The sequence below is a fragment of the Mirounga leonina genome, unplaced genomic scaffold, assembly GCF_011800145.1.
Source record: "Mirounga leonina isolate KUSES-001 unplaced genomic scaffold, KU_Mleo_1.0 Mir_168, whole genome shotgun sequence".
NCBI lineage: Eukaryota > Metazoa > Chordata > Mammalia > Carnivora > Phocidae > Mirounga > Mirounga leonina.
The window spans coordinates 51,376,565-51,400,368 of NW_023270426.1; the positions used below are offsets into that span (position 1 = coordinate 51,376,565).

The following is a 23,804-nucleotide window of genomic DNA, read 5'->3' on the forward strand; positions in this document are numbered from 1 at the left end:
GAGAAAGCCTGATGGTTCCCTAGTGATCGGTCTTTGGAATGTTGTGTGACCCTTGAACATAAAGGGCTCAGTTATTATCTTAAGTCATTGTGCATGAAAACAAACATATAGCACTTCAAAAAAATCTAATCACAATAGGCATACCTAATGTATAAAATAACACACCCAACTCTGATACTCTCGACTGTTTACAGCACACATTTTCCTCCACATACTACATACACTTATTAAAAATTTTAGGTATTGTACACATTGTGCTTCTTTTATTTAGTAGTCTTTGGTATTTTCCTGTCAGTACCCCATTCTTTTTAACTGCTACAGACAATATTAAATTTTGTAGACATATTGGTTAGTTATTTCTTTATTGATTGTCATTTGGGCTATTTTCAAGTTAAAAAAGTAGTGCAACAAATATTCTTGGGTCCACCTCTATTCAGGATTAATTTCTGGAAATGGAAGCTCTGGGTCCAAACCCAGAATATTCCAAATTTTAATTGATATTCCTAACTTAAACTCTAAAAAGGCTGCATTAATTTACAAGCAAAAAACGCTATTTCTTTGGATACTTAACAATCCACATCTTTGCTAACACGACGGGTAAATGTGTTTTAAGTTTCATTTTTTAATTCAGTGAAGTTTAATTTAGTTTCCAGCTTTGTAATTTTGGTTTCTAGCTTTATCCATTTTCAGTTCATTACCTTTTTAATTTCTAATTTTAGCCATATGTTTGTTATTAGATTACTCTTTTTTGTATAGAACAGCCTATTGTTCTTCTATCATTTTAACATCCCATGGAATCTCACTGGAGATCGGAAACAGAGTTGTTAGGTCTCAGACCTTTTCTTTTAACCTTCAAAAAGGTAGTGTTCTACCTGCCTCTTTACTATCCCTATGGAATATATCAGAGTTCTCAACTTACGAGAGCGAACAGAACTTTTTTTCAGAAGTGTGATATGCATAGAGAACTCAGAGTTCCTCTTTTGATCTAATTTTCTTTTAATATCTGAGTTTTAGCTCTTCTGTTTATAATCCATTTCTGACCTTTGGACAATCTGTCTAGTCCTATCTCTGTAAGTCCTGGTTTCAACTTATGCTATCAGGGGATTGTCTCACTTAGGCTCTTGGTAGATATGCTACCCTAGGCAGGTGCTGGTCCTTGACAGGCAACACACAGTTATAGCAAGAAATGTTTCACAAATGGTATCTGATATGGTCTAGTTAAGATTAATCTTAACTTAGCCTAATTAAGATTAATAAAATCTCATTGCTTAGAAATAATTATCCATTGACCTAAAGTCAACAGAAGTCTTTTTTCCCTAATATTAAAATATATAATTGTTTGGAGGGCAGGGGGAGCAACTAACTTGAAATAAATCAGAAAACATCTTCACATTAATCGTTCTTCTCATATACTTCAAATTTGTACTTAATGCCTTTCTCCTCCTGGACATCAGATAGAACACCTGGGTATCTGTAAAAGAAAAATATCCATAATAATGTGTCAATTAAAAAGATAGCTTCCCTGACTCTCAGCCAAAAGGCATCAATAATGCATAAAGTAAGTAAAAGTTTTCCCTTCCTTTTTTCTTCACAATGGTAAGCCACTGTGAAATTGGGTATTATGTAAGTACACTACATATGGAAACAGAAAGAAAAACTTTCAAACTATGTAGAAAGTTAGAAAACAAAAAGTGCAACTTCTCCTTTCCTTCTGACTCCTAATTCTTCTGTTCAAAACTAACCACTGTCATCAGTTTCTCTTTTATCTTTCCACTACCAATCAGCTCGTATGAAACTGCTTAATACCATTCTGCAAATCTTAACACTTGGTATCAAATTTCTCGTGTGAGCAAAGGAAAAACAAAATACAACCCTCAGCTGCTTAGAGCAGAACTGAAGTTCTATGTCCCGCGTGGTGCTAGATTCTGTTTCCCAGTGTGTGGCTTATTGCAATTCTTTTACTGGCTTCACTGTTTAATCTGGCATTTTCTAACTCTCACTTAGTTCTGTGTTCTCTCCACCTTCCAATTCAAAACCCAGGACCTCCTTTGGGTATATACCAAGAAGTGGAATTGATGGATCATATGGTAATTCTCTTTTTAATTTTTTAAGGAACCTCCATACTGTTTTCCAGAGCAGCTCCACCATTTTACATTCCCATCAATATGTATAAGAGTTTCAATTTCTCTACATCCTCAACAATACTTGTTATAGCTTGGGGTTTTTTTTGATAACAAATCAGGATCTCAAAGAGATATATGCCCTCCCATGTTCACTGTAGCCTAATTCACAATAGCTAAGCAACCTAAATACCCATCAACAGATGAATGGATAAAGAAAATGTGGTATATACATACAATAGAATATTATTCAGCCCCCCAAAAGAAGGAAATCCTGCCATATGCAGCAACATGATGAACTTAGAGGATATTGGGCTACATGAAATAAGCCAGTCATAGAAGGACAAATACTGCAATATCTAAAATGGTCAAACTCAAAAGAACAGAGAGTAGAAGAGTGGTTTGACAGGGGTTGGGGGAAAGGGGAAATGGAGTTGTTTGAAGGCAAGAAACCTTGTTGTCCAAGATGATTAAATTCTAGAGATGTGCTGTGCAACAGTGTGCCTATAGTTAACAACACTGTATATTGTATAATTAAAATTTTGTTGAGAGTAGGTTTCACGTTGTATTCTCACCACAATAAATTTTTTTTCCCAATGAAAAAACAAAACCCATGTCCTCCATTTGAAGGCTGTACTGACCACCCCCATCTCCAACCCAAATCTTGTACTTCCTCAGCATTGTGTGGGCTACACCCCCAATATGCTCCAGGTTTGGGGGGGAAGGAATACCTGCTTTACTCAGACTCATGTTTGACTCTGGTTCTGCTGTGTGATACTTAGTTATCAACACAGTCTTCATCCTTGTGAATAATTTAGCACTGAGTTCATTACATTAAGATTACATTTTCTACAAATGTTACCCTTTAATATTATTAGTTTGTTTCATCCCCATATTTTCTAAACTCAATGTAGCAAGGATAATACAGGAAAAAATTAAAATTAAATCTCTTTTGATATCCAATACAATGCTGAGTAATAACAGGTATTAACCTTTAGTTGACTAATGAGAGATGATGCCATATGATAAAAAATATAATTAAGAGACATAAAGTAACAGCATAATGATGTATAAGGAAATGAAAAAGCTGTTTTTTCTTGAAAAACTTACATTTCAGAGGAAGAAGCTATGTTTCTAGTTACTAACCATTTTCTGAGCTGTTTTGTTCCAGTGTTTTAATAGCAATATAGCATTTTTCCTTTTTTAAAGAAATGATTTTATGAGGCCAATGTTTAACCTTAACTTTAGTTTCTTTGGAATGAGTCACCAAAGGCAGCATTTACATTTTTGTGTGTGTAAAATTATCACGAGTATCAAGGTTCTCAGTTAATAAGATAAAAGCAAAGTATCAAAATGATTTCTAAAATCATGAATAATATTAACTTAGAAATACTATGCTATTGGCTGGATATTGTCACTAGCCACGGTATTAATGTTAATCTGCTCTGTAAAACTGAAATTCATTTCTGCTTAACATTAATTTTGCTTTCCACAATATTCACATATTCAGTTTGTTTTAATAATTACCATAACTACCGCACCATCATACTTCCCAACTGCTTAGGAGCCACATATGAACTCTGAGTTTAAGCCTAACAGGATTTGGAAATACCTCCTATTTGTTATGAACCACCCAGAAAGAGAGTCCCCTCTAGAATCTTCAAGCAGTAAAGAATCCAGTGAATATGAAAAGACATAAGCTCTGAAATGACAAAGCATCATGAGAATATGACACAGATGATTTACTGTAAAGTCTAAGAAAGAGGTAAATAGAGTTCTTAAAACAGTTACCTGTAAGAAACAACTCACAACCAAAATAAAATGAAGACTCTATAGCAAGCAGAGGCTCAGGAGAGAGACATACAAATAACATGAATAAGGATCCTGCTGAATAGTCGGGAAGTAATGGGAACAGAAGAGGAAACGTCAGCCAAAAACCTTCCTCAAGTTGTCCAGTGATAAGGGACATCTGTCCCAGCTCTGGAGCCAACCACTGTTTCAAAGGCCTCTTCTGGGCTTTATCCTCTTTGACTGCATGGTTACCCGGAAGGTTGTTAACTAGAAGGACAAACCTGTTTGGGGCTCATTAAGCAGAAAACCGCCGGTAGAAAATACCTGGACCTGCTGGTTTGGTTGGAGCCTCGAGTGGAACAGTGTGAGGCAGAAAGATCTCTTCCAGGCAAGCTGAATGAGGGCAGAGCCTTAGAGGGCGGGCTGGCATGGTGCGCTGGCGCACAGACTACGACCCACCCGGGAAAAGGCAGACACAAAGTCAAACCTTACTTTGTTAAGACTAATTTCTGCTTTTAGCTTACTACCACCTGTGGTTTCACCTAACTTCTGATTTTATTCTCTTTGCACTTTACAACAGTCCCCTCATCTTTATTTCCTTTTACTAGTGCTTTTGTTACCAGGAACTATGGTGTTAATAAAAGATAACTGTGTTTGAACTGAAACCTATGTAACCACAAGAGGCCCACTAATAGGGATAATGGGGTTCTAAATGAAGTGTAGCTGTGGGGAAAGAAGTAGGGGAGGGTAGAGAACGATCAGAGTTCATTTCTGGACAGTAGGGAGCAATTCTAAGTTCCTCAGTATCCTGAGATTTAGAGAGAAAGAAGCTCAAGAATTGAGCAACATTACAGACCTCCAGGGACAAGGTATATTCCCTTTGTCTTTCCAGGTTTCCTTTTTCTCTACTTCATGAAAGATTGACCTACTCCAGATTTACCCTTAGGGGATTCCTTTCACCTCACGTTAAAGAGGCTGTTACTATGTTGGTACAGGCTTGAAAGTAAGATAGCATCAAATGATGCAGTGAAAAAAGACTTTTCATTTTCTTTCATAGCCAGCCTTGTTTAGCCTTGTCCATTTTGGAGCAATTTCCTTGGATGTGGGCTCTGGATAGCAATTTCCTCTCTGAATCTACCCACAGTTAAAAGTTTCTAGGGGCACCTGGGTGGCACAGTCGGTTAAGCATCCAACTCTTGATTTTGGCTCAGGTCATGATCCCGGGGTCGTGAGATGGAGCCCCATGTCGGGCTCTGTGATAAACTTGGAGTCCACTTGGGATTTTCTCTCTCTCTCTTTCTCCCTCTGCTCCGCCCCCCCAATGTTAAAAAAGTTTTCTAAGACATTTAAAGAAGAACAAATACCAATCCTTCACAAACTCTTCCAAAAAAAGAAGAGGAAAGAGACCATTTCCTAACTCATTCTGTGAGGCCGGTATTCTTCTGACACCAAAACCAGGTGAAGACATTAAGAAAAAGAAAACTATAAACCAATATTCCATTATAAATGTAAATGCAAAAATCCTCAACAAAATATTAACAAATTGAATCCAGGAACATACAGAAAGGATTGTACATTACTACCAAGTGGATTTATCCCAGAAATACAAGAATAGTTTAACATGAAAATCAATCAATGTAATACACCGTATTAATAACCTATTAAAGACAAAGACCATGTGATTATCTCAATAGACTCAGAAAAGGCATTTGACAAAATCCAGCACTTTCTCATGATAAAAATACTAGTGAGGTAGAACTAGACCTTCCTCAATGTAATAAATGGCATGTATGTAAAGCCCACAGCTAGTATACTTAATGGTAAAAGACTGAATGCTTTCCCTCTAAGAGCAGGAGCAAGACCCTCGCCACTCCTCCTCATAATTGCACTGGAAGTTCTAGCCAGAGCAATTAGGTAGGAGAAAGAAATTTTAAAAAAGGCGAAAGATTTATGCGATCTGAAGAGAAACCAGAGTGAGAAAGAAATTTTAAAAATGCGGATTAGGAAGAAGTAAAACTACCTCTATTTGTAAATGATACATCCTGCATGTAGAAAATCCTAAGGAATTCACTAACATTAGAATAAATGAGTTCAGCAAAGTTGTAGGATACAAGATTAATAAACAAAAATCAATTGTATATCTATGTATTACCAATGAACAGTTTGAAAATGAAATGATGAAAACAGCTCCATTTATAGTAACATCAAAAAGAATAAAATACCTAAGAAAAGATTTAACAATGAAGTGGAATACTTGTATAGTGAAAGCTACAAAGCACTGCTGAAAGAAATTAAAGAAGACCTAAATAAATAGAGAGACATCACACGTTCATGGTTTAGAAAAGTACTGCTTAGACAGCAAAATTCTTCAAAGGGATCTTTGTAGTAATGGTTGCATAACTCTGTGAATATACTAAAACCACTGAATTATATACTTTCAATGGGTGGATGGTGTGATATGTGAGTCATCATTCAGTAAAGATGTGAAGTTTTTCATTTCTAAGAGCCGAGAGCCAGAATGGTAGTAAAATATTTTAAGTTATCAAGGATCCCAGAGGGTCAGTTTTGGAAAGAGGTCTGATGGAGAGCAACAGGATCTGGAAAGGTAAATTCACACAGTAATCTTTTCTTTTTGTTAGCAGCAAAGATAGGAATGAGGGTCAGCAGATATCAATATTCACATAATGTGAGAATCAGCAATCAAAGCAGTATAAGAGAAAATATGTAAGATGTGACAAACAAATACAACTGATTTCATAAATATATACAAAATCACTAAGTGTGATTTTTCTATGGGGTCATCTTTGAAGACTAAGCAAAAGCCTGCACTTAAGCTGTTTAGAAAACTTTTAGAGTTCTTAAAATTTTCAGTTTTCTTTAGAGCTAGTTAAAAGCCCAAGGAAATCAGTCACACACTTCATTAGATTCGTGACTATTACCTATTACTCTATAGACTATTACTTTAAAGCTTGGCCATCCACTTATTCAGACGTGACTGAGTGTTCTTTTAGGAGGTATTTCCCAAAACAAACTCACACTCAAAGAATAATGACTGGGTTCAACTGACAATATTTGCAAGAATGTGTTAAAACCTAGTCTGAAAGTGTGGATACAATTAATCTTTTACTCTCCATAGCCAAGAGCTGAAAAGTATTTTTTAATTTTTTTAAATTGAAGTATGAAAAGTGCTTTTAAACTAAAATGCTAGGAGTTTTCAAAATCAGGCAGTTTCATGCTAAAATCACAACTCCATTGTAAAACAAGTGTAACCTCCTCTTCTTCTTTTTTTTTAAGATTTTATTTATTTATTTGGCAGAGAGAGAGAGAGCGAGAGAGGAGTGGGAGAGAGAGAAGCAGACTTCCCGCTGAGCAGGGAGCCCGATGCAGGGCTCGATCCCAGGACCCTGGGATCATGACCTGAGCCGAAGGCAGACGCTTAACTGACTGAGCCACCCAGGCGCCCCTGTAACCTCTTCTTTCAATCTCCACCACTGCTATCCAAATCCCTTACTCTTTCACCTCAACTCTTGCAGCCAACTGGTCTCCCAGCTCCACTCTTGTCTCCTCCTGTCCGTTCTCCACAAACAGCTGGAGCAAGATCACTCTCTCTCTATTCAAACCCTCTAAACCTGCATCTGGTCTGAGCCCTTCTGGCCTCCCCATTGCTTACACATAAAATGCTCACAGTGGCCTTCAGGATCAGGGAGTACACCATGCTTGTTCCTGCCCTCTGGTGTCTACACTATTTCTGGTTTTTTGCTCTTTGCGTGGCTGGCTTCTTGCCATTTAGATCTCAGCATAGATACCACTCTTCAGAAAGGACTTCTCAGACAATACAGTATTTACCACATCACAATATTTCAATTCTCCATACAGCAACTCTCTTGATGTTTATCATTTGCTACCCTCCTCCTCTACTATAAAGAATCTAATCTTAGAGAGCAGTGATAGCATCTGTCTTGGTAAGCACTGTTTCCCCAGAGCCTAAGACAGCGTCTGATGCTAAGCACAGATTGCGTAGAATGAACTAATGACTGCTCTCTAGATTTCAGCAAGATGATTAAAACTTAAACATTCCCAAGTTTGTTAAAGCAGATTTTCAAAAATTCTTAAAGTATTTGTCTACAGAAAACATAACTACTCCAAATTCAATCTGAAGAGTATTACTCTTTCTATAATTCTTAAACAGGAAATCCAAAAGTGCTTCACATAAATTAGTAACATTTTACTTACTCTGGCAGAAGTTTATATTTCTCCAAATCAATTTCTGGAAAAAATGTGTCACTTTCAAATTCCTGCATAATCCTTGTCACAAATAGTCTAAGATGGCCTGGTTTGTTCATGGCTTCCTTTGAAAAAACACAAAAGGCATCAATTTCCTAATTTATCTGTCAAAAGAAATAGAAACTCTTAACATTTCTGTTTGTTTTAATTATACAGTCAAGTTTGTAATAGGTATTAGAGACATGCTACATAACTTGTTACCTGTAAAGCATGCTATTTAAATATCCTATTCTTTACTTTGGGGTCCTGCAAGGTATGTTTTAGTTATTTTGAGAATGGGACTAATCATTATCAGTAATTATGAGAGTGAGTTTAAATATATTCTGGCCTCTATTTTGCTTACATAACTCTTTTTTCATTTAAGCATTCAGTATTATCTTTTTTCTTTGGTAGTTGTTTAAGAATTAAGAACTATAAATTATTCATTTGTTCTCCATAGAAAAATCTGCATATATATATGGATAAGATAGTATAATTTCATGAGACTTTGATTATTGAAAACCCCAAGGGCATACTTAGAACATTTACCTAGAATTTAATAATGCTTCCATTTCTTAGAAGATAGTAACAATGCTAGTAGGTTATTTACTTTCTTAGCCTCTTGTTGCTAATGATTGTATTTGGCCTTATATTGTTAAGGACTTTTCTAACTACTGCCTATGGTACTGTTGATAGTTTCTACAGAAAAAACTGCCCTCAAATGAGTATCTTAAAACTCTAATAAAAAGTCGTGAGTCCTAATTGCATCTCCAAGAAAACAATAATCCTTGATTTTCAAATACCTTATGGTAGAAAAAAAATATGTATAATTTCAAGTGTGTCTTATCCTTGAAGTTCCAAATAAGGGCACAGAACAAATTTTACTTTTTATTTTTGGCTTTTTACTACAGCGTATATGAAATCATTTATTCTCTTGCCCCAACCAAAAAAATATTCTACCAATTCTTACTGTATCAAAAATTAGAGAAACTGAACGAGACCAACGACAGAAGCATCTGAAGGTCTGTATCCAAGTAAATGCTATATGGCAAACGTTTTCTGTAAAGGGTCAGATGGTAAATATTTTAGGCTTTGTGGACCATGTGGTTTCTTCCTTACCTTTGTGGGCAACAGCAGCCTTAGATAATACTAAACCAATGGGCATGGCTGTGTTACAGTGAAACTTTGTTTACAAAAACAGGCTGGCCCCAGGGGAGGTAAGCCTAAGTGTTCTACAAACTATTGTAATGTGAGACAGGTGGATAATGCAAAGTTATCGGCTAGAGGTTCTACTTCCTTATAACTTATCTACATATAGATATATCAAGTATATAATGATATTTAATTTTGAATACTTATAAAAAATGTATTTTCAAGTGAATGTGGTATTATTCAAAATGCATATTGAACAAAATGAAAAAAAAAAAGACTTGTTTTCTTAGAAATTCATCCTTGGCTGCAAGATAAAAGGAAAATGTCCATTTCCTTGTAATACAAATAAAGCAAACAAAAAGTAGAAACAGGTCTGGGATCCTGGTATACCTCTTCTTTATAAAACAATTTATGGGTATATATGTCACCACAAACCACCAAAGTGTAGGGGCTGGTTTTTTTCCCTTCCCATAAATGTTAATCTCTCATTAGTGTTTTAAGAGTCAAAAAATTCTATTTATTATCCTCAAAAATTTTGAAACTTGAAAGTCATGTGGTATCAAGAATAAGGAATATTTTGGGACATCTGGCTGGCTGGGTCTATGGAGTGTATGACTCTTGATCTTGCGGTTGTGGGTGTGAACCCCAAGTTGGGTGCCGAAATTACTTAAAAATAAAATCTTACCAAAAAAAAAAAAAAGCTTTGGGCCGGAACCTCCATCTTCTAGTAATTTACCAAAATGACCAGCACCAAGGGAAAGAGGAGAGGTACCCTCTATATGTTCTCTAGGCCTTTTAGAAAACATGGGAGTTGTTCCTTTGGCCATATACATGTGAATCTACAAGAAAGGGGATATGGGGGCGCCTGGGTGGCTCAGTCGTTAAGCGTCTGCCTTCGGCTCAGGTCATGATCCCAGGGTCCTGGGATCGAGTCCCACATCAGGCTCCCCGCTCGGCAGGAAGCCTGCTTCTCCCTCTCCCACTCCCCCTGCTTGTGTCCCTGATGTCGCTATCTCTGTCTCTGTCAAATAGATAAATAAAATCTTTAAAAAAAAAAAAAAAAAGAAAGGTGATATGGTGGACGTCAAGGGAATGGCACTGTTCAAACAGGAATGCCCCACCAATGTTACCCTGGCAAAACGGGAAGAGCCTACAAGGGGACAGCATGTTGTTGTCACCGTTGTAAACAAACAATTGAAGGGCAAGATTCTTGCCAAGAGAATTAATGTACATATTCAGCATATTAAGCACTCAAGAGCTGAGATAACTTCCTGAAGTGTGTGAAAGAAAATGATCAGGAAAAGAAGGAAGCCAAAGAGAAAGGTACTTGGGTTCAACTGAAGCACCAGCCTGCTGCACCCAGGGAAGCACACTTTGTGAGAACCAGTGGAAAGGAGCCTGAGCTACCGGAATCTATTCCTAGGGATTCATGGCATGGTAAGTGTTAAAAAAAAAAAAAAAGAGTAAGTACTATTTTCTATTTTATCTGTTTTTCCTTATATTATGAAGTCATATAATACTTTTCCCATGCCCTCATATTATATAAAAATTGTTAAGGGAAAGTCTGCTTTTAACAAATTCATACACATCTAGTCAGTATACAGCAACTGAGAGCCCCATCCCTTTATCAGTGAGGACGTAGATATCCTTGAAAAAAAGGGAATAATTCAGTATATCAGGGCACATCCAGGGAGTAGAAAACAGTGCAGTGCAAGTATGATTCTAAGGGAAGGATTTAGAATGTTTTTAAATTAGAAACATCAACTATTTTGAATTGAAAATAAACTGGAACAGGCTTAAAGACTCACTTTTATATTTTTATTTAGTTTTCACGATAGTATCTAAAATGAATAATTCAAATTGACAATATGTCTAGCTAACAGTAGGGATAATATGCTTCCTTTGCTCATGACTTAATTTTTTTAAAGTTCAGATGGCAGGGAAGCTGAAGGAAAGTGGGGTACAACATTTATAATTTTACTTACCTTATAAACAGAACTGCCTCCTACTACCCAAACCATGTCCACTTTATTTGCTAATTCTGGTTGCTCAATAAGTTTTAAGGCATCATCCAGACTTTTGGCAAGAAAATGAGCTCCTTGTGGAGGTTCCCTGAGGTTAAAAAAAATTAGAAATAATTTCTATAAAACCTATTCATATTAGTCAATTAATTATAAAACCAAAATCATAAATATGAATCCTTTCTATAAGAAACACTTAACATCATATGACCTATGACCAATAATAGACCATCTTTGTGCATATATGGTCCACAATGAATCAAAAAACAGAAACATTTCTGATATCTTGTGATATTTATGGTGGAAAAAAATCATAAGAGTAGTTGTCTTCAGAGGGATGGGGTTAGAGGCATAAGGGAACTTTTGAAGAGTTATGGTAATGTTCTCTATCTTAGATATGGGATTATATAGGGGCATATATTTGTCAAAATTTAGCAAAAGTACATTTAAGACTTGTACATTTCACTGTATATATTTATCTCAAAAGAATAAAGCTAATGTAGGGTACCTGGGTGGCTCAGTCATTAAGCGTCTGCCTTCGGCTCAGGTCATGATCCCAGGGTTCTGGGATCGAGCCCCGCACCGGGCTCCCTGCTCTGTGGGAAGCCTTCTTCTCCCTTTCCCACCCACCACTTGTGTTCCCTCTCTTGCTGTGTCTCTGTCAAGTAAATAAATAAAATAAAATAAAGAATAAAGCTAATGAAATATTAAACTCTGGTTAATAAAGCTAATGAAATATTAAACTCTGGTTAATCATATGTATGCTGAGGTATTTAAGGGAAAACACTAATGTCTACAAGTTACTCTGAAATGCATGAGAAAAACAAGATCAACTGATGTATGGATAGATGGTAAAACAAGCATAGTAAAATGTTAACAGTAGAATGTATGTGGTGAATATACAGGTGTTTACTGTAAGGTTCTTTCTGTATGTTTGAAAGGTTCATAATAAAATGTTAGAGAGAGTAGTATGTTTGAATAACTGTAGCATGGAATGATCTTTATTTTTTTTAGAGAGAGTACGCTCATGAGTGTGGGGGTGGGGGGTTGGGGCAGAGGGAGAGGGAGAGAATCTTAGGCAGGCTCGAAGCTCAGATCAGAGCCTGATGCGGGGCTTGATCTAATGACCCTGAAATCATGACCTGAGCCAAAATCGAGGGTCAGACACTCAACCGACTAAGCCACCCAGTAGGCCCTGGAATGATTTCAAACTCTTACTATGTGATGAATGAGGAATGAGTAAAAGACTTCCATGTTTCAAACATGTAAAGATGGATGAAGTATTAATAAATGAGTATGTTATTTTTTGTAATTAAAAATCCAAAGGAGGGACACCTGAGTGGCTCAGTTAGTTAAGCATCCAAATGTCTGACTCTTGATTTCAACTCAGGTCATGATCTCAGGGTTGTGGGATAAAGCCCTGCGTTGTGCTCCGTTCTGGGCATGGAGCCTGCTTGGGATTCTCTCTCTCCCTCTGCCCCTCCCTACCCCCGCCCCAATACAAAAAATTAAAAAAATCCAAAGGAGGAAAAGTTAATTAATTTCAGGGTTAGATCTTCAGCTTAATCTCTCCCTATCTCCACAACTGTTTTTTGGGGGTGGTTGTTGGGGGGCGGGGGAGGGCTGTAATTCCCTTTATAAATGAAGTAACATGTAGAATTTGGCTTCCACTGTAATTAGAGAACAGAAATTACAATTCAATGTCAAGTTTTTAGACTGACGCTTTAAAAAATTATGTAACTGCCTTTGAACTGGTAGTTATAACAATGATTAATCAAGAGCTAATGGAGACATTCATTTTTTTGGCTGCCTCCTCCCCCACCTCCTTGACAGATATTTTACTTATTTCACTTTGTCATCTCTAAAGGAGTTAAGAGCACAAAGAATGTATTTTGACTAAAAGCTGGAAAAGATATGGAAGCCAGGGTGAGGTTAAATGAGCCAAGGGATTCTCTAAGACATCAGGGCAGCTGCAGCGACTAGGCTGGACGAGGCTGTGTAGGGGAAGAATTGAGTAAGAAACAGATTTGAACTTGGGGAGAAGACAGTCTAGTTAGTAAAGTCTAGAATGCCTGAAATAGAGTCAAGGTGGTTTTAGTAACTGAGGATGCTAAAATCAGGAACGATGACAGGTGTCGGGGTAGAATGGAAAACAGTGGCTTAGGAACTGACATCTGAGGAGAACTGGAAGAGGCATCCTAGAAGTTGGTGGGCTATTGCAAAATAATTTAGAAGGTGGTATAAATGGTTGGTGTGGACTTCAAATTAACAGGGTAAACATTTTGTGTAAATTGTGGAACAATGGCTTGAAATGGTGCAAGGGCTTAAGGTGAAGACTACTTCTTTGCCTTTTTGTAGTGAGTCTGGAAAAGGAAAACAAAGGATTTGTTTCAGATTTTAGTTATCAAGTCATGGAGGAAATGCTTCTGCAAAATGTTGCTACTTAGCAGTTTAGGAATAAGTTTCATAGGAAACCATTGATCCAAGATGGGTAGAAAAAAATAAGCAAAAAGTTGAGCTAATGTTTGAGTTCATTAGCCCACCGTGTTCATTGTGTGAAAGCACGAATCCTAGAAACTAACACAGTAAACAGAATATAGTGAGCACTCAATATTGTGACTTGTTTCATAGCTAAATCTCCTTCCTATTATTTATCTCAAGCTAACAGAGATTGCATTCCCTGACAAGAGAGAGTTGGTATGTGGTTGTATAATCAAGAAACATGTGGACATGCTTGATATCTTGTTCCAAACTTAAGTCTTGAATTTTCTCAGAGGGTTGGGATGAGGATTAAGAGAAAGATAATGCACACCATAGGCACTCCAGTGGTATTTCCATCCTTTTTTTTAAGATTCTATTTATTTGAGAGAGAGAACAAGCAGGGGGAGGGACAGAGGGAGAGGGAGAAGCAGACTCTCCGCTGAGCAGGGAGCCCAATGCAGGGCTCGATCCCAGGACTCTGGGATCATGACCTGAGCCGAAGGCAGACACTTAACCGACTAAGCCACCCAGGCACCCCTCCATCCTTCTCTTTAAAAGCCCTATTCAAAAGAGGCTGCTTTTTACCTGATGGATAGTTACAGTAGAAAGAAAATATCTTAACATTTATTCAGTGCCCACTTGCTCTCCCAAATAGTGGGATCAGGCAGTGTTTTACATGCATCACACCACTTAATGTGACCAGCAGTCCTGTGTAAGTACTTTTATTCCTGTTTATAGATGATACTGAGGCTGAGAAGTTAAGTAGCCAGTAGTTACAGAGCTAGGAAATGGTGGAGCTGGGATTTGAACTCCAGCAGCCTGATGCTGGAGTCTGAGTTGCAACTTCCTACATAGACATTAGAGTCTCAACTGGTGGTCACGGGCTACAGAGGTGTCATATTCGAGTCCCCTCAGACCTCAGGATGGTATGGCCTAATTCAGGCAAGCCCTAACACCAGTGTCCTCTGGCCTTGAGCAGCCTCATTTGATTACCTCAGGGTATGTGCCTGATGTGAAAGATGGATGTGGCAGATGGAATTCTGGCTCAATTTCCCAAGAGACTGTTGGGAAAAACAAAAAATCCTAGGCTAGAATCACATTTTAACCAAAATTTTAAAAAAAATGTTCAATTTAAGACCTTTCAAACTCAGTCTTTGAAATGGGATTTCCGACTATTTAAAATTGGTTCAAGTATGCTCCATCGTCATAACTGAATACTATGCAGCCATTAAAAATATTTACAGAAATTAATCTTTCAATATATCAAATGGGGGAAAAAGGCAGGTTACAAAATAGGATTATCCTATTTTAAGTCACGTATTGATCATGTATTCTGCTTTGCTAGGGGATATGCTAAATGCTGGGAATAGAGATAAAAAGAAAAAGAAAATCACTCCCTGTACCAATGGCAGGCAGAGAACTATCTCAGCAGTGGCCACAATGTGTAAAGGACATTCAACGGGGATGCGTGGAGGATGCCGGATGAGCAGAGGTGATGCATCTTCTGGGTGCAGTTATGAGGGAGAATACTCCTTTGAGAAAGATCCCTTAGCAGAGAGTCTCAAAGGAGATAAACACATGTTTGAAACACAGAAGTGACAAATGACCATAGATACTACTGAGGCTTGTACGAAAGTTACTGAAGTTATTTAACACAAAGCTCCAAAAAAGTTGAAGGTAGAAGTAATCTGTGCTGAGGTTTAAAATAGTAAAGGGTAGGACAACACAGCCAAGGTCTTAACAACAGGAGAAAATGGGGGTCTAGAATAAAGTGGTGGGGGCAGGGGGAGGGTTCTGATTATGAAGCTCAAGTTTGAGGGAAGGAAGAACAAAGTTATATGTTAGGGTAAAAATGAGACCACAAGCCTGTTCATTGTGCTTCCATTAATGTTAATTTTTTCTGTAAGATATAAAATAAGGTAATTTTGCTCAAATAGCAAAGGTTGGGAGAGTAGGAGCTGATATTGATAGGGTACTCTCTGTGTGCCACAAATTTAATATACAAATTTCAATTAATCCTCAAAATCACCCTAAGATGATTTATTATTATCCCATTATTAATCCCATTTAGTAGATAAGGAAATTGAGGTTCAGTAAGGCTTAAGGTTAAGTCTTTGCTATACTAAGTGTGTGAGTGGTGGGGAGAGAAGAGAGAAAGCTTTAATCACTGTGGAGGATATGATGAATTATTATACTATGAAATGTCAGGTAACTTTTATGGGCTGGAGACAATCTTATATCATGGAGGGAATTTTGGATTTATTAAAGATGCTATCAAAGCTATAGCATTATGGTAAAATTTACTTAATTTTTGGTTCTCTGGCCTTAAAAAAATACTTTATTGAGATAAATCACGTACCATACAATTTACCCTTTTAACGTGTAGAATTTGGAAACTTTTTAGTGTATTCATAGAGTTGTAAAGCCATCACCACTATCTACTTTTAGGACATTTCTATCCCCCCCAAAAGAAACCCTGTATCCATTAGCATTCATTCCCCACTCCCACAAAACCAATAATCTACTTTGTCTATGAATTTGTCCATTCCAGAAACTTCACATAGATGGAATTATGTGGCCTTTTGTTTCTGGCTTTTTTCACTCAGCATATGGTTTTCAAACTTTATCCATGTTGTAGCATATATCGGTTCTTCTTTTTATTGTGGAATAATATTCCATTGTATGGATATAGGCTACTTTGTTTATCCATTCATCAGTTGATGGACATTTGGGATGTTTCAACTTTTTGGCTATTATGTATGATGCTGCTATGAACATTTGTTGTTGTGTGGTCATATGTTTTCATTTTTCCTTCATTTCATAAACCAAGGAGTAGAACTACCGGGTCATATGATAACTCTATGTTTAACATTTTGAGAAAATGTCAATCTGTTTTCCAAATGTGCTTGCATATTTCTTTTAAAGCCACAACTTGATTGTCTAGATAGCTTTGGAAAAGCATTTTCTCCCTATACTTTAAAGAACTACTTACCCAAGATAATTAGTATCCTGCAGCAAATTTTGGGATTACCTTGAAGATTCAGTTTCGTCTTACATTGGAGGGTGGTGGTGAAAAATTGAGTATTTCCAAAAGATTGCATGAGCTATAGTGACTATATGAGTAAATCTAGCACTGTGTGGCACATAACAGGTGCTCAGGTTATGTGTGTATTGATCCTCAAGTAGGGAACCAGAAGGAAGGGCAAAAAATAAGTTCTAAGACATTTTTGTAACTGATATCCTTATTTCCTTGATAATAAAGACTTTTGACATTTTCTCTCTGCCTTAAAAAAAAAAAACAAGTAAAATACAGCAACAAATGTTATATATAAATATGTAAGAAAACAACCAAACCCAATTGCATACACCACAGGATAGGTCATAGAGAAGAAATTAGAGTTATCATTTGAGGAGATCTGCTGGCTCAACTGAGTATGTCCCCCACTGAGATTTCTTTATGTTTGTTTTAGCTCAAGCTAGCCATAAATAAACCTGAGTAGTATTCAAGAATATGTTACTAAAGAGTCTCTGGGAATGGCAATACGGTCTGTGAATCTGGATTCTACCAAGTAAAGAGATAATCAGAATATCCTAGCAACCAAAAAAAGAATAGTATGAAGATTGAGGCAGATGGCAAGATGCACATCAACATAATCCTCATCACCCAAAGGCAATCAATGCAAATATTCTGGTATGGTTTCTTTCATGTTTTTACCTATGCCATTCTAGGAGGGATTTGAGAGAAAATCTATATAAGCTGGAACCCCCTTAGCCTACAGTGTATAATGTTTTTTCCTTCCCATGATGTGATGGTCTTTGAGGTGTTCCCTTGATTGGGCTATAGTCCTTGTTCAGACACTAATCTAGGTGTTGCTGTAAAGGTATATTATAGAAGTGATTGAAGTTGATAATTAGATGACTTCAATCTGGGTGGGCAGGATTCAATCAGTTTTAAGGCCTTAAGAGCAGATCTGAGGCTTCCTTGAAGAAGACATTTCACCCACAGTCAGCAACTTCTGCCCCTGCTGGAAAGTTCCCGCATGCCCTTCCCGATGGCCTGCCCCACAGTTATGGACTTGCCTAGCCAGCACCCACAAATGTGTATGCTAATTCCTAGCAATGAAGAACCCAGGGCATTTCCAAGCATCAGTAACTATCTACTCCAATGTTAGCCTGGAGGACAGAAAAATTCCTAGCAGAGGCCAAGTGGAGACACTCCTTTCTCTCTAGGATCCCTAGGTTTATTTCAATACTTTCAAACTTTTTACCTGTAGACACTGGGTAAAGAATACAAGTATAAAATATTATTTGGGTGTTGTGGTAAACTAGGAATAGGGCACAAGATTATGACTGATTTTTAGCCCATCCTAAAATTTCTATCTTATTGACGGCAGAGTCCAAAAAGTGCATAAAACACTTAATCTTGGCAAATCCCAAAGCATATGTGAAACTAGAAAAAAGTTATTAACTGTGTTGTATAAATGATACTTGAGCCTATGGAATAACAGTTCAAGGAAACTGACAAAGCTGTTACCACAGTGAGATTTAATGTAACTTTTCACAGTGGTGAAATCAATCCCTTAAGTAGCAGAGTGAGTTACTGTCATGTGGGATAAATAACTGCTTATTCATTTTCTGTAAATCTTCTTTATGATATTAGGCAGCTTGATCAGTAATGCTGTATTTATACTATTTTGTCATACACTGACCTCCACCATAAAAAATGGAACATGATTTTTTGTGGTGAATTTGTTATAGTACTTACTTGAGGTCTCTGCTGAGAACTAAATTAATTCTGTCCTTTAAAGGTCGATTCTTCTCGGGAATAGAGAACCATGTCTTCCTCCCCATAATCACCAAATTCTGTTTACCTAGAAAATCATATAAAAGGATATTTTGGGAGTATACATTTATATTTTCATATATTCATATACATATATACAGAGATATGATTGTCATAGTGACATCTAGTGGATCTGCATTAAAAATTAAAACAGGCTTACCAAAATTTACATTTATCACCCCATTTCCTAAATACAGTAACTATTTTTCCCTATGGTATTATTCAATTCATATCCAATATTTAGTTTTAATCAACTGCAATCATGTATAATAGTGAAGAGCCAAGATTCTGGGGCAAAGTGCTCAAGTTCAGTATATTCAGTCATCTACTAGACAAGTCATGTTAATCTTCTGTGTCTTACTTTCCTTATTTATAAAATGAAGATAACAGTAGTTCCTACTTCTAGGGTTACTGTGGGGATTGAAGACTTAGAAGATTTAATAAGTCTTGTTTAACTGTTTGATATGATAGCATTATTCATATTTGTATACTTTGTAGATTTATATTAATAGTCATACTTTTAAAGATAAGTGCTTAATATTCCACTCAATTAAAAAGCTAAAACACTTTTTCTTTTTTTTTTTTAAAGATTTTATTTATTTATTTGAGAGAGAGAGAATGAGAGAGAGCACATGAGAGGGGGGAGGGTCAGAGGGAGAAGCAGACTCCCTGCCGAGCAGGGAGCCTGATGCGGGACTCGATCCCGGGACTCCAGGATCATGACCTGAGCCGAAGGCAGTCGCTTAACCAACTGAGCCACCCAGGTGCCCGCTAAAACACTTTCAACTGTGCTTCTATCTTTCAAGTATAATGCTTCTATAGAAATTTTATACACATAGCTTCCATTTTTGGTTTAATTACTTAGGAAAAAATCTTGGGAATCAGATAACTGGATCAAAGGAATATACACATTTCTGTAATTCTTGATATGTTATGAGAGGCTATCAAAAGAAGTGCATGTGTCTGTTTTAAAGAAGCATTATTAGCTTGATTTTATTTAAATAAAAATACTAACATTTACAAAATACAAGTTGTAAGACTAAGCATTTTTCTGTATATTGCTTCATTACTCATAACCACATATTACCTCCAAATGTTAAGAAAAGTTTTTTCCTCTAAGAATTAAAACCCCAATAATTTAGGGTGCCCCCTATGTGATATGCACTGCATTTTCAAAGACAGAGCTTTAGGTGTTAGTAAGGAGATATCAATTATCAAAAATAACAGAGCCATTAGGTGAGGAATTCTGATGAGAGAAATGGTACAGACCTGGCCTAACAACTAAGGTGGAGATGATAAGTGAAGAGCATAGGGAGATATTGGGGGGCAGGGGGGAAAGAAAGAAAAAGAAAAAAGAAAAAAAAGCCAAGACACCTTTGGTACCCTTCCATCCACTCATCCAAGAAATACTGTATTTACTGAATACCAGCAAACAGGCCAGGTGTTGGATGCTTTCCCTACTACTAGACCATACTTTGGATTCTAGAGAGTGGTTTATGTCAATTCCTTAAGATTCAAGCTATTGCTATCTTGTCTCTACTAGTGACCCAAGTGCCAGGTCCAAGGACTTGTACCTGTCCTGTTAAAGTTATGCTGCATTTGCTTCTGACTTACTATTTCCCTTTTACTCTGCTATTCCTTCTCCTATGACCAAATACATGTCTCTTAGGTTTTAAACGGGTATCCCACCACTATATTCTTTTCCTTGGTTGTCCTCTTCTCTCCAGTGGCTCAATTCATCTACTTCCCTGTACCTGAAATTATCCTGGATATCCCACAAAAGCCTCAAACCTCAAAATTATCATTATTACAATTGCACACTGTTCTCCACTCCTTTATTCTCCATGTCACCCAGGATTATTATGAGTATCTGAGAGTTCATCCTGGATCCCTTCCTGCATCCCCTTTGCCTTCCTGATCTCCACATTGAATACCATGGAACCGTTTTTTGGATTTTTCTCTTCTCCACTGCCCTCCTTCAGGCCGCGTCATCTCCTGCAGGGGCTATGGCAAAGGCCTCCTCTGATTTCCTTTCTGTTTTCTTCACCGAAGCCTGCAGGTAGCTGCTAATTCTGCCCAGTACCTCAACTGTACGCCTGCCCATATAAAATTTCAAAGAACGTTTTGTTTTTTTTTAAAGGATATGACAAACCTTGGAAACTGCATACAAATGAGTGGTAAGACAAAGGGTCCCAGATTAACATGGACAACTTTTCATTTAAATAAAATCTGCACTGGCAAGCTTACTCAGCAAGATGTTTCCCAAACCTCAATCTCCTAAAAATCCCACATTACCTTCTACTGAGGAGGTTGTGGTCATTCTTTGGAAAAACTTGAATTCATTCCTACAAGTTAGACAAACAGCATTACTCAAAACATTATCCCGCGGGTTCTAGCTCTAACGCGATCCACAAACGCTGCGCTGGAGGGGTGGGGGGAGAGAGGGGGGTCTCCGGGACCCGGACTTTGTTCTGAGGCAGGGCGCCGCGGGGGGAAAACTCCTCGCAGGGCGGCAGGAGCAGGACGGAAACCAATAACTTGGCCTCCTGGCTCCTGATGGCGGAAAGAAGCCCAGGCCCAGCTCCCGTCAGCTCGGGTCCCAAGTCCGACCCCCTCCTCCCGCCGCAAGTGTTTCCGTGACCCCGTCCTAGTGCCGCGATCAAAGGCAGCCCGCGCCAGCTCTCCCAAACCCAATCTACCTCCTGCCCGGCAGGTACCTGAGCGGGGGCCACGGCAGGTCCCCGTTCTTGCCGATGCCCATGTTCTGGGACACAGCGGCGATGCAGTTTAGCGTACGAACCATGACAGCAGCTGTAAACACCTCCCAGCTAGCTCACCAAATCGGGATTCAGCCCGCCGAGCTTGGCGCGAAATTGCGGCCACCCTGCCTCCTAGCTCCCATTTGTGCAGCCGAGACTCCGCCCCTCGCCCCGGCGCACGGCAGAGTCGTGACGTGCTCGCGCCCGCAGACGCCGGGGACCTGCGGCCGCGGGCTCGCGTTTCTGGCTGGGCTCTGCCCCAGTCGCGTCACTCTGTGCCCTGCGATGTCGGGTCGGAAGCCTGCCTCGGGCCGTGCCGCTGCCACCAGCCCAGCGCCTGCGGGGCAAGCGGTTTTGAGCAGATTCTTCCAGTCTACGGGAAGCCTGAAATCTACTTCATCCCCCTCGGGTGCAGCCGAGAAGGCCGACCCTGACTCTGACTCCGCAGCGCCCCTAGCGCCCACTTTCCCGCCTCAGTTGCCGCCACGCGTGGTGGGTTTGATCCGGGGCGGGGCGTGGCCAGCGGGGAGATGGGGCGGGGCAAGATGGGCGGGGGCGGGGACGGTGCTTGTGGGTGGAGCAGGAGGAGGCGGGGACAGTGCGCGAGAATCCGCGAGATGAGCCGGCCAGAAGAGATAGGGGCGGGGCTCAGAAAGGAGAAGGCGGGAAAAGTCAGGCCGGCCTCCATCCTCGGCGCGGTTCAAGGTTTGTAGTTTCCACTTGGAGTGATAGACTTGAGGCCAAGGTCACTCAGGTTCTTAATGGCAGACCCGAAACAGGAACTCAGGTCTCCTGACTTCCATTTTGATGAGCGTAGGGGCTTGTGGGCAAAGTATACATCTTTTAACCTCCATTCTACGTCCCCGCCCCCCCCTTTTTTTTAAATCGGGATTGAAGGTTGAAGAGTTTTATTTACCGTATTTGATATACTGGGTTAGGTGACTGGAAAAAGAAAATTGACCTTAAGTCTCTAGTTTTTAAGCATGCAACAGCGGTGCGCAGTATTTCAAGCTACTAGGGTAGGAACAGTCATAATGTGCAGTTCCTCAGTGACTACACTTCTTGTAGCTAAGATTGTAAAGTTTGATACACAGTTTGGCTGGATTAAGTTTAAGGTGGTGCAGATATGAATGGTTAGTCATTGAATCCTTCCTGTTGCTTGCCACCGTTCAACTGAGTAAAATAAGTAGTTTGTTTTGTTTTTACCAGGGACACTGCCACCAGGGAAAGTCTAAGGTTGAGCCCTCACTGGGGCTCCCTGGAACAGTATTTTTTAAACTGAGGATGTGATGGGACTCCTGTGTGGCTTAGTCGGTTAAGCGACTGCCTTCGGCTCAGGTCATGATCCCAGGGTCCTGGGATCGAGTCCCGCATCGGGCTCCTTGCTCAGCGGGGAGTCTGCTGCTCCCTCTGCCTGCCGCTCCCCCTGCTTGTGCTCTCTCTCTCTGACAAATAACTAAAATCTTAAAAAAAAAAAACAAAAAACCCAGGATGTGGAAAGAGATTGCAGACTGACTGTTAGCCACCCTCCCTGTTTTAATATGGATGACAGCTTAGCTACTTCAAAGTCTTGTTCCCTTCATTTATATTTCTTCCATAGAGTAATTTCTCCTCTCTTGTTTTTGATTTTTTAAAAATATTTTATTTATTTGAGAGAGAACACACGTGTGAGAGCACACAAGCAGGGGGGAGGGGTAGAGGGAGAAGCAGACTCCCCACCAAGCAGGGAGCCTGATATGGGACTCTGTCCCAGGACCCTGGGATCATGACTTGGGCTGAAGGCAGACACTCAATGGACCAAACCACCCAGGCGCCCCTGTTTTGGATTTTTGATGATAGTCTACATTTCATGAATTGACCAAGATTTTATTTTACACCTACCATTTAGAGGGTATTTTGTGAAGGACTTAATTTTTGACAGGTTTCCTGCCAGTACATAGTTTATAATCTTATGGTATCTTCGGTTGTGAACATAAGCCAAGTTTGAACATGAAACAGTTAAATTACAATTAACATTAACATTTCAAAAATGGTAATGTTCTTTTATTATGTATCTAATTTCACCTTTCCTAAGATGGATATATTTTTTTTTAAGTATTTTATTTGACATAGGTAAGTAGGATGACTCAGGTTTTAGAATCTGAGATAGGTGAAGGCTGATTGAGTAAAGAAAGGTGTCAGCCTTGGTTCTGATTAATGCTAGCAGGGCTTGAAGTGCTGAGGCTCATGACCTCCAGTCTCCACACTGTCTTTCATGACAATAAGGAGAGTTTACCTATAGTTCTTTCCAGGGCTGAAGGTAGATGATTCCAAAAAGTGGATGGCAAGGACCTTGTTAGTCAGAAGTACGGTTTAAATTATTTCACATACATCA

The 23,804-nt window shown here is 38.8% G+C and overlaps 2 protein-coding genes across 5 annotated transcripts in view; one reads left to right on the forward strand and one right to left on the reverse strand.

Annotated features, from left to right (window-relative positions):
• Positions 1-345: 345 nt before the first annotated feature.
• On the reverse strand, positions 346-21,674 carry DHFR (dihydrofolate reductase). 2 transcript variants are annotated; one of them, XM_035014758.1, is made up of 6 exons: positions 21,389-21,674; positions 20,967-21,016; positions 18,594-18,699; positions 11,312-11,438; positions 8,145-8,260; positions 346-1,471 (listed from the first exon to the last, which is right to left on the reverse strand). In XM_035014758.1, the coding sequence occupies exons 1-6, from the start codon at positions 21,472-21,474 to the stop codon at positions 1,393-1,395; spliced, it is 564 nt and encodes a 187-aa protein (XP_034870649.1). In that variant the 5' UTR covers positions 21,475-21,674; the 3' UTR covers positions 346-1,392. The 2 variants fall into 2 exon arrangements, with proteins under 2 accessions (XP_034870649.1, XP_034870650.1); XM_035014759.1 differs by lacking the exon at positions 20,967-21,016 and having other exon boundaries at positions 21,389-21,474.
• MSH3 (mutS homolog 3) overlaps positions 21,599-23,804 on the forward strand; it is a 185,146-nt gene continuing 182,940 nt past the window's right edge. Inside the window, exon 1 of one of the 3 annotated variants that reach the window (XM_035014749.1) lies at positions 21,599-21,922. In XM_035014749.1, the coding sequence (XP_034870640.1) occupies positions 21,716-21,922 (207 nt within the window). In that variant the 5' untranslated portion in view covers positions 21,599-21,715. The remainder of the gene's footprint in view (positions 21,923-23,804) is intronic. The other 2 variants (XM_035014750.1, XM_035014751.1) reach the window with 2 other exon arrangements.

Excerpts from the sequence above, each read along its gene's own strand:
- DHFR (XM_035014758.1), bottom strand. The coding sequence starts at position 21,474 with ATGGTTCGTACGCTAAACTGCATCGCCGCTGTGTCCCAGAACATGGGC. Across the intron at positions 18,700-20,966 it reads CACAACCTCCTCAGTAGAAG|GTAAACAGAATTTGGTGATT; the intron begins GTAATGTGGGAT and ends ATGATTTTCTAG. Across the intron at positions 1,472-8,144 it reads AAATATAAACTTCTGCCAGA|ATACCCAGGTGTTCTATCTG; the intron begins GTAAGTAAAATG and ends TTTCTTTTACAG.